The 10,461-nt window shown below is 33.7% G+C and overlaps 1 protein-coding gene across 4 annotated transcripts; it reads right to left on the reverse strand.

The window, feature by feature from the left end:
- Positions 1-403: 403 nt before the first annotated feature.
- On the reverse strand, positions 404-4,860 carry LOC104232790 (transmembrane 9 superfamily member 3-like). 4 transcript variants are annotated; one of them, XM_009786067.2, is made up of 7 exons: positions 4,614-4,860; positions 3,909-3,949; positions 2,638-3,229; positions 2,393-2,530; positions 2,143-2,299; positions 1,527-2,011; positions 404-979 (listed from the first exon to the last, which is right to left on the reverse strand). In XM_009786067.2, exons 1-7 carry the CDS (start codon positions 4,766-4,768, stop codon positions 760-762), a joined length of 1,788 nt encoding a protein of 595 aa, XP_009784369.1. In that variant the 5' UTR covers positions 4,769-4,860; the 3' UTR covers positions 404-759. The 4 variants fall into 4 exon arrangements, with proteins under 4 accessions (XP_009784369.1, XP_009784371.1, XP_009784373.1 ...); XM_009786069.2 differs by having other exon boundaries at positions 4,637-4,778; XM_009786071.2 differs by lacking the exon at positions 4,614-4,860 and adding an exon at positions 4,504-4,577.
- Positions 4,861-10,461: the final 5,601 nt, after the last annotated feature.

A 10,461-nucleotide genomic window follows, 5' to 3' on the forward strand; every position in this document is an offset into this window, starting at 1 on the left:
TTATGAATTTTAATTTGAAGAGGAGGATCAATCCTTCTGGGTAACCTATGGTAGAAAAATTGTTGTTGTAAAGGGATTTTTTGGTATCACATGAAAATCCTTTTGAAATTTTTTTATATTATTGGCTATGTCTTCTTTAAGCTTTGGAATACAGTTCGGAAGAAAACATCATCATATATGAGGTGAATTTGCTCAATCATCAAAGAGTATTACCTCACCAAAGTCAACGAGTACTACTCCTTTTCTTCCATTTATTATGTTAATAGTGAGTGAGCCAGCCAATTTGATCTTTGACCATGATCTTTTTAAATTCTTACTAATAATTATACCAAAAAAATCATTTTTAGTCCCTTACTGTATTTTTTAACAATGTAAATTATATTCCAAAATAAATTAAAGAATCAATACTTGAATTCACCAAAAAATTAGATACTTCAACCCCTGCTATTCTTCTCGGGAGAAAGCAGTGCTGAACAAAATGTATCTAGAGGACAATTCACAAAAAAAGGGTCTGAATCAAGCTTTGGTTTCCTAGTTCCTACTACATACTTATGGCATTTCCTACCTAAATAGTCCTCTCCTTCCTTTAACCAATCTTTTACAAAAGCTTAAGGTATAACCAAAGTGGTGTAAACAACAACAACAATCCAGTAAAATCCCACTAATGGGGTCTGGAGAGGTAGTGTGTACGCAGACTTTTCATCTACCCCGAAGAAGTAGAGAGGCTAAAGTGGAGGAAACAAATACTACACAAAATGTTTACTCGCACTTGATAGATCGATAAATGTGACGAACAAAGAGCATGGATGAGCGGAAACCAACAGTCCCTAGCATGAGGAAGAAACCATAGCAGATGCAAGCCATGTATCCAAAGAAAAATGAGATTTGCATGAATCCAGACATGTCGGATCTCGTGTAGTAGTAGTACAAGCAATAGCTATAGATAAAGATGCTAGTTGATCCACCACAGATAAATGACCTGCACCATACCAAAAAAGCTTAATATATAGGCACATGAAATTAGATCTAAACAATGGTGGTAAATAAGTGAATTCATATTAGGAGTTTTGCTGTAAAATGAACTTCATTTGGTTGTAACTCTGGAAAGCAGTATAGGATGAAAGATTCATTTCTTTAGATTAGGATAAGCAATAGGCTAATATATTGCACTTCTGATGAACGACAAACAACAAACACAACAACAACCACCCAGTATAATCCCACAAGTGAGGTTTGGTTATGATGAACGACAACGTAGATTAATACAAACCAAAGGGAAAGAGCCACGAACATATACATCAGGATTATTAGATTATACAGACATTTGCATAACAAGTACAGTAGTCAGCAAAAACTTTTATTTAACTAAATTAAATTTCTCTTACTAGATGCAAGAAAAGGAATAAAAGACAGGTGCAACACGCTTCGGAAGAACTAAGAAAACTAGCAATCAATAAAGTAACATGGAACTATGATAAGCCAAACCAAGAATATGAAATGTAAACGAAATGAAAGAAGCGTCGAACCTCCACCACCATTTATGATCTTCTGCAGCAAGTTGGAAGTAAGTCAATGCAACAGTGATGAAAGAGGTTACTATCAGCAGAAGAATGAAAACTATAAACAATATGCTGTAGATGGTGTAGATTTTTTGACCCCATACACTTTCAAATATGTAATAGAGCTCAATGTAGATGGCACTAAATGGTAAGAAACCCGCCATTGCCATCTGAGGGACAGTACCACGGTACCAAGCGAGTAATGGGATTTCTCTTGGATATTTTGTGGTGCGGCATGGAGCTTGGAAACTAGTTCTGCTATTCTTGCCAGCAATTCCACCCAATACAAGCAGTGGCGATGTCATGAATGTCCACATAAGTACTATTACCATAATTGTGCCAAATGGTAGAGCAGCAGTTGAACTATAGCTAACTGCAACAGAATTGAGGAAGCAGAACATTAGCGCTAAAGGCCCACAGAAGAGACTCCCGGTCAAGACCAAATTCCTTACCTGTTAAGGCAAGAGTATTTACAAATATTAGCTAATCAATATTTGACTTACAACTCAATAAGACCACTTAGTTCCAGTGAAATGGCGACACCGTCATAGCATAGCAACTATGGGAATATTAGAGCACTTACCCAGTTAGTTCCTTCAAGTTGGCAATAGAAAAAGGTAGCTGTGTATCCGGCAACACCAGAAGTGAGTGCATATATAACCAGAAGGGCAGTGAATAGAGCTCCTCTATTGTAGGGATAAAACACTCCTACAAGTGCCAGCAGGAATACAAAAACTGTCCTGTATAAGAATGAAAATATAATGTTTCTTTAAGATTTAACAACATAATGCTACAGTTTCTTGTATTATACATTAAGTTGGGAGGATACTGACAGAGTAAAGAGCTGAGTGCCACAACCAAGTGCTGCAGCAAACAATGACTTGTGTTTTGGGAACCTAAAGACATCACCATGTATGTACTTCCATCCCGTCTCCTCGTGATCATTAACTGCTTCTTCATCATGTGCATACCTTTTGATGCATGACAGATTAAATGAGTTACTTCTACAGAAAATCAGCTAGATCCTTTTCTTTTCTTTTTTCCAAATGGAGTGACAACTTTCAATAAAGCCACTTACTTGATAAAGTCATTCTTAAGTACTCGCATAAGAATCGTGGCAAGGAAACCAGTTAAGAGGAGAACTATGACACAAGAATTTATGATGGAAAACCAGTGGATCTCCAAGTGATGTGGTAGAGAAGTCTGCGAGAATTTATCCATCCGATTCTCAAATAGAATGTCTGTTTGCTTCCATTTCGCAGTGTATGTAAACTCACCATCGACTTCCTTATCTTCTGTCAGGTCCAAAACAGAATGTGGATCCGTTCTTGCTGTGATCTCAATAACACGATCCTTATTATAAAGGATATCGAAATGTATGTGTTTGTACAGATAGTATTTGTAATCTTTTGGATCGTCTGTTTCTTCTCTATTCTCAACTCGTCCAATAAGACCCCATATGGGCAACTCATCATAGTACATTTCAAAGTAATAGTCTTTATCTACTGCTCTTCGGAACTGAGCTACTTCTTCCTTTGTTAGCTTCTTCCTACAAAGAATTTCCATGTCTTTCTCTACCAAGAAATCGAGAGCATAAGGACCACTCACGAGCCGATCCCCATTTAAGACTTCACCTAGAGCTTCCTTCTTCTCTTCCAATTTCACTTTATCTGCATATCAAGTACATATATATTACCAATAAGTTACAGACTTTTAATTCGGAAAAGGCCTAAAAATGCCACTCAACTAACATAAATGGCATGTCTATGCCATCCGTTAAAAGGTTGCCCTATTCATGCATAGATAGGCCATTTATGTTAGTTGAGTGGCATTTTTAGGCCTTTTCCGCTTTTAATTTCCTTGGCATACCTGTGTAACATACTACTCAAACTTGAGTAACATAGGTTTAAAAATACTTTTATCAAACTTTGAAATATGTATCTTTTGCTTAGAAGAACAAGATTGGAACTATAGCCTAACCCCAACCTTTCTCCCCAACCAAAAGACAAGAGATCTAAAAACAAAATAGGCAAATAGAGAAGGAAAAAAACAAACAGAAATTCTACATTTTAAAGAAAGAAATCCACAACAAGGATTTGCAAAACTAGTGCAGCTTTCTGTTTTTGCTAAACTACATTTTACATGATTGACACATCAATTAGCCCTAGTCTGAAACTTAAATGAGTTGAATGCTTAAATTCAATTGAGCCATTCATGATAATTATCTAATCTTCTAATTCTTTACTCTCCCTTTTCAGTACTATCTTAGTTATATCTCATGAAATAAATAGTAAGACAGCAAGAAGAGAACAACCAACAAAATACAATACGTGTAAGTGTAGAATGAACCTGGTATACAAAATGGCAGATCATAATACCGGTAGGATTCGCTGTAAAATAAGAAAGCAACAAGAAAATATGAGTAATTAATTAAATATTTGTAATCTGCACTAACTACACAAAGAAAAAAGAGAATAAATTAAAGAACCCATCCATTTGAGTTTCCCAAAGCATACCTAGTGAACGCCATTTCCATACCCAGATAAAGAAGGAGAATTGCAATAAAAAATTGCTCCCCTCTTTCAATTTATATGGCGATTGAAAGAACGACTTTTGACATTTTTGGTCTTAAATATGCCAATACGGTTTTCATACCTATAAAACCTTATATTAAGGGTAGAATATATAGTTTAAAATTTATGTTTTCAAATAGAGAAAGGTAATGTAATAAAATGGACCTGAATAGAGTGGAGTAAACACAAAGTGAAGCGATCCTAACTAGTTTGGGGCAGTGACTTATTGATCAATTGACACTAAAAGCACAAAACGATGCAAGTTTACACTTCCATAGATTATAGAAAATTAAACTACAACACAAATAAGAAGAGGGTCTATCGGAAACAGTCTCCCTATTTTTTTAAAGGGGTAAGGTCTATGTACTCACTATCCTCCCTAGACCCCATTTATGGAAAGTTCGTCATCGTCGTCGTTGTTGTTGTAACACAAATAAGAGGAAACTAAATGGGTGAATATGAAGGAGATATATATGTGTACCTGGGATTGTGGAAAGGACCAACCTTATTAGCATAAAGAGGGACAGGATCCCCTCTTTTATAGCGATGATCAGAGGCATCTTGGCTGATAAAGAGGCGGTAAACTACGAAAAGTGTCACCATGCAAATGGACACAATAGCACGCACTTTCTTCATATATCCAATAATTAAAAAGAAAAAGAACAAGAAGAAGAATTTTTTGCGTAATTGATATAGAGATGAAGAGGTAAGGAAGTGAAAAAGAAAAACTAGAGATTGGACGTATGCATGATGGTTTATGGTTTGATCAGATCTCTACGCTCTATTAAGTAATGTTGTCTGAAAAATGTAGACAATACGAGTGGTAATTAACGTGTACAAATAATGAAGCATAACGTACATGATATGAGCATACCAACAAAACTAAGCCTTAGCTAGCGTTTGGCTATAGATTTCCAAATTTGTTTTGAAAAATTTGATATGAGTGAAGTTTGGTTTGAAGATGAAAATATGTTTGGACATCAGTTTTCAGAACATATTTCACTTTTTTTTTTGAAAAACCATGAAACATGACTTATACCCACAAGTTCTAAAAACTATTACAAATACCCAACAATACTTTCATCAATAACATTCATTATATTATCGCAAACCATAGTCCTGAACATAATTAAATTTGGTACAAAAATCATTTACTCCCTCTGTTTCATATTATATGAGGTAGTTTGACTCGGCACGGAGTTTAAGAAAAAAGAAGAAGACTTTTGAAACTTGTGGGCTTAAAAGCTTAAGGGGTAAAAAGTTTGTGGGGCCATAACATTTGTGTGGCTATAAAAGCTTTCATTAAGGGTAAATAGGTAAAATGAAAAAGTTTAAAGTTGAATTATTTCCAAATTTAGAAATGTGTCATTTGTTTTGGAACAGACTAAAAAGGAAAGTACCTCATTTAATATGAAACGGGGGGAGTATATAATAAACTACATAATAGACTATCAAATGACCGAAAAGACGAAGCAGCATTATTACAAAATAATAAATGGTGGGTTCTTTTTGTAAAATACAAAAGTTTGGGGCAATTTTAAAAAAAGTAATAGTAATATTTTGGGCCAAAACCAGCTCTTGGGTTTTGGATTTTGAGAATTTGCCAAAATGTGGATAAAATTTATGAACAAACATGTATTTGCCAAAAAAAAAACCAACTATATTTTGGCAAAATCTATTGCCAAACGGGTCCTAAGCGTCGACTACTTAAATTGATATCGCCCATATGGATCTATATCTTCTATTATAATCTATTTTTTGGGGAGAGATTCAAAAATAGCCAAATTTACAATTGGTCGTTCAAAAATAGCCCAATTTCAAAAGTAATCGAAATTTTGCCACTTTTCATGTAAAGATAAATCTAAGCGAAAACACTGTTCAAAACCCGAAAAATATGCCAGTATATTATACTAGAGTATCAGCATAAGTATGCTTGAACTCCAGCATATTATACTGGAGTTCCAGAATAAGTATGTTGGAACTCCAGCATAATATGATAGAGTTCCAGCATAAATACACTAGAACTCCAGCATAATATATTGGAGTTCCACCAAGTATAATTGTCCAGTATAATATACTGGAGTTTGGAGCACCGGTGCTCCAGTCTCCAGTATATTATATTGGAGTCAGCAAAGTATACCGGTCCAGCATAATATGCTGGAGTACATACACAGGTGCACCGAACTCCAGTATATGCTGGACCGGTCTCTATTGTAGCAAAATAGTGGCTATTTTTCATTGACTTCGTAAACGCTGGCTATTTTTGAATGACCAATCCGAAAACTGGTTATACCGTGCTATTTGCTATATCTTTATAAATCCTAAGAGATTGTAGATTTTTCAAAATAATTTACTTCCATGTGATTTTAGGTTATCTCATTGTAAAGGATACTGCATGCACTGAAGTTACTAGACCATAGTTAGTTGTTAGTTAATTGTAGTTACTTAGTTAGTCTTGATCAAAGTTAGACTTTTGATACCTAATTTTGCTTTCATATTTTATAAATATCATATATACTTTCAAAATATCATTTTGCATTATTACCTAATTTACAAGAGTCATATAAGTATTTTCTATGATTTTCTATAATTTTAAAAGCTTTGAAATCAATTTTGCATTTAGTAATTATCCCTTCAAATTATTTTGGGATGATTTAATACAAATATGTTATTTATACCAACATGTATGTTTATAATATATTTACTTTATTCTACTTAATTGCATTTGTTTTTGAGCTATTTATACAATTTTTGCAATAATAGCCTATATTCTGCACCTAATTATATTTATTACATTATTTATGCTAAAATAGCATTTTTTTTAATTAATCCGCCCCAAACCCTAATGCCCATTTTGCCTGAGACGCCGCCCCCAAACACTCTCTGTCCTCTTCTTCTCCTCTCAAACCCTAGTAGTCCCCTCATTTATTCTCCCTAACTCCGACTCTAATATGGAATCTCTCCGTGATTTTCCTTCCATATAAGCTCGATCTCTCCGTTATTTATGCAGTTTTTGGTATCACATAATACTTGCCTATCTTTGGCAAATACCAGGTCTTGAATCAAGCACAATCATCTCTAGGTCTTCAAGATTTGGACGGATTTTCGTGGATATGCATTATAGCAAGGTTATATGGGTCCAGTTTAGTGAGATTCTTCGACTATTTTATTCTCCATTTGAAACTAGGGTTTACCCGATTTTCTCCTAAATTGATTTTGAACTGATTTTTGCATGTTTCCTTTTCCTTATTTACATTTGATTGATTATATTTCCTTGTTTGATTGTTCAATATTTTATTACTATATAAATCCCTTCCCCGTTCCCTTTCTAAAAAAAAAAAGAAGAAAAAAACAACTACCACTTGACTACTATTACTATCACTATCACTCTCTCACTCAATCACTCACTTTATTCTGAAAATTTTGATTCTTGGCCTGCTGAAAGCCAAAGCCACCAGAGTTTGTTTTACCGGCTTTCCTAGTGCGACCATTTGCTCGGGACTCATCTGAAGCCCTTGTGAACCTTGATACACCGGGTTTGGGGTTCTACTACTCTCTTCTACTATTGATTATTGGAGTGATACTAAGATTATTCTTCTTGTTATTGTTCGTTAATCTGTAACTAGTAAGTACCTTTGGCCCTTGCAATTTTATTCTTTTTTTGTTTGAGTTCCTTCTTTGTATATCTATGTTCCTGAAACTTTTGTGAATCAACATGCTATTATTTGCATCCCTATCTGCTCTCAAGTTATTCTTGAGGTTCTATACTTCTCTAGTATCTGAACTTGCCTGATTTTTTACCTTGATTCTGGCTTTCTTAAGTATTTTTACCCTAGTGTGTGTGTGTGTTTGAATGCTTATTGCTACTGCTTATTCTGAGTTTATCTCTTTGCCCTGTTCTGGATTCTTGTAATAAACTAATTCATGTCCAGAATGTGTTTTAATTCCTGTTGAATCATTCAAGTATAACTTAATTTTTCTTAGAGTTAATTATTGATCATGTTATTAGCCAAAAATATTTTTTTTTTCGCTGCTAGCAAATTCTAATGTGTGTTCCCTACCTTGTTTAATTTTGTGTTCTTCAATCTGCCTAAGAATTCTAGTATAAGATTCAATACCTTACCTCTTCTTCCATACGTAGTCAAACCCTAGTGCATGACAGTTCTGCTAACCTGAATTTGATATATTTTTGTCTATTATGAGTTCAGATGTTGTTTAGATCTTGGTGTTACGATTGATAATGTTAAAATTTCTCATTAAGTGAATTGTTACATCTTTATCAGCCTATTTGTTATGTTATTTGTGATCATACTTGCACTAGATTTTCATGCTAGGAATTTCCATGTGAAAACTACTATTTCATTCGCCTCTATCTAAGATTCTGCAAGGTTCTACGGTTAAAATCTTATGTTTAAAAGTTATTTAAGCTGATCCTGGATCATATTTCATTTTGAAACCTTACTTGGGACTGTTTGTTAGTTTGTGATGTTCCACCCTATCAATTTGAACTTATTCCTAAAACGTAGTATGAGGCCATCTTATGTATATAACTCCCTGTGATCTTGTCTATATGCTTTTGGCTTAAACTATTGTTAGTTGCAGTCCTAAGAACTAATTGTGTGAACCTCAAAGGTTGTTTAATTGATTTGGCGTGTAGTTTGTTGCATGTATGGTTAAGTTTGACATCTAATTGGGGAGGTAAGTCATTCGTTTGGGCCTGGTGTTTGGCCATATATGCTATTAGATTTGGGCGTTGGATTCAGGCACATTCTATTGTTCTTATAAACCTGGGATTTGGGGTCCGCTGGTCGTGCAAAAAGAAAGGCTATTGAAGGCCCAGAAACATGCACTGGGTTATTTCGTGTTGGGCATGTCACTGTTCTACTAGGCCTATAGTCGTTTCATTTTGTAACTATTCATATTTGAGTTTGTAATGTTATATTTGGGCCTGTAATAACTTGTAATAACTAATGATGGAAAATTAGTAAAAAGGGGGCTAGGGTATACTCTATTTTGCATAAAAGGGTAGAAAACATGCCTATAAGGCCTATGTGCTTTATTTGCTATTTCATTTAGCGTGCTTTGTTTCTATGCACAAATAGAAATCATGCCTATAAGAAATCACACACTTCACTTAACTTGTCTAATTACTTGTACACTATTCAAAGCATGCTAGCTTAAGTAATGCTACACCTGTTTTCATGTCTATTACTGTACGCTCTTAGGCAGCATGAAGTATAAATGTCATGTAATGCTTGAGACATTGTTTTGAGCAATATAATCAAATCTTGGCTTCTAAAGCAAATGTGATTTTAAAACTACATTGATACTACAAAAAAGCTCTATATTACCAGTACAATATAACTTAAATTCAAGTAAGTATTATTCGACAATCTTAACTTGGATACCTTGTTTCCTTTTTAACTAGTATTAGCATCCGCGCGGATGCGCAGACACTAACCATGTCAAATATTTGAGTTATTTGGATTATATGTAAATAATCTTAAATTTTAAACCTTCTAGATAAATATAGATAATCATTGAATATTAATTAAGAAGCACTACATGAAAAAAATTAATCATTTCTCAAATCTCCTAGTTATAATTATACTTTTCTTTTTTGGTACGATTCTCGCCGGTGTCGTAGGATCCTAAAAATAGTCGGGAAACAAAATAATAACTCATATTTATGGCAAAACAATTAAAGGTTGAGACTATGAAGGGCTCTTTGGATACGACTTGACTCTTTTACTACTACTTGAACTCTTATTTGGTGTGTTGATATCTTTCAAAAAATATTTCTATTTTAAAATTTCAGTTTCTAAAACTTTATTTTTTAATAATAACTATTTTTATAATAATGTAAGTAAAAATATTATCCTTAATTCAAAACTCATTTTAGTCGGCTATCTAAATATTAAAAAAAAAACCTTTAGCCAGTGATTTTTTTTACGGTATGACTCCATTTTGATTTTTGATATTAATCATATTAGATATATGAGTTATTTGAATTATATATAAATAACCTTAAAATTTAAACCGTCTAGATAATTATAGATAATCGTTAGATATTAATTAAGAAGCACTACACGAAAAACGGCTAATATTTTTCTCAAATCTCGTAGTGATAATTTTATTCTTGCACCATTCTCATTGGTGTCATTGGAACCTAAAAATAACCACAAAGTGAAATAATAACTCGTATTTATGGCAAAGCACAAAGGTTGACACAATATGAACGATTCTTTGGTTACGACGTGACTCTTTTACTACGACTTGAACTCTTATTTGGTATATTATTATCTTTCAAAAAATATATTTATTTTGAA

The sequence above is a fragment of the Nicotiana sylvestris genome, chromosome 11 (genome assembly GCF_000393655.2).
Source record: "Nicotiana sylvestris chromosome 11, ASM39365v2, whole genome shotgun sequence".
In the NCBI taxonomy this organism is placed as follows: domain Eukaryota; kingdom Viridiplantae; phylum Streptophyta; class Magnoliopsida; order Solanales; family Solanaceae; genus Nicotiana; species Nicotiana sylvestris.

What these genes read in the sequence shown, in the direction of transcription:
- LOC104232790 (XM_009786067.2), bottom strand. Translation starts at nt 4,768, where the DNA reads ATGAAGAAAGTGCGTGCTATTGTGTCCATTTGCATGGTGACACTTTTC. An exon ending in GGCACTCAGCTCTTTACTCT is followed by an intron (nt 2,300 to 2,392) that starts GTCAGTATCCTC and finishes ATTCTTATACAG; the next exon opens with GACAGTTTTTGTATTCCTGC. An exon ending in AACTTGAAGGAACTAACTGG is followed by an intron (nt 2,012 to 2,142) that starts GTAAGTGCTCTA and finishes TTGCCTTAACAG; the next exon opens with GTAAGGAATTTGGTCTTGAC.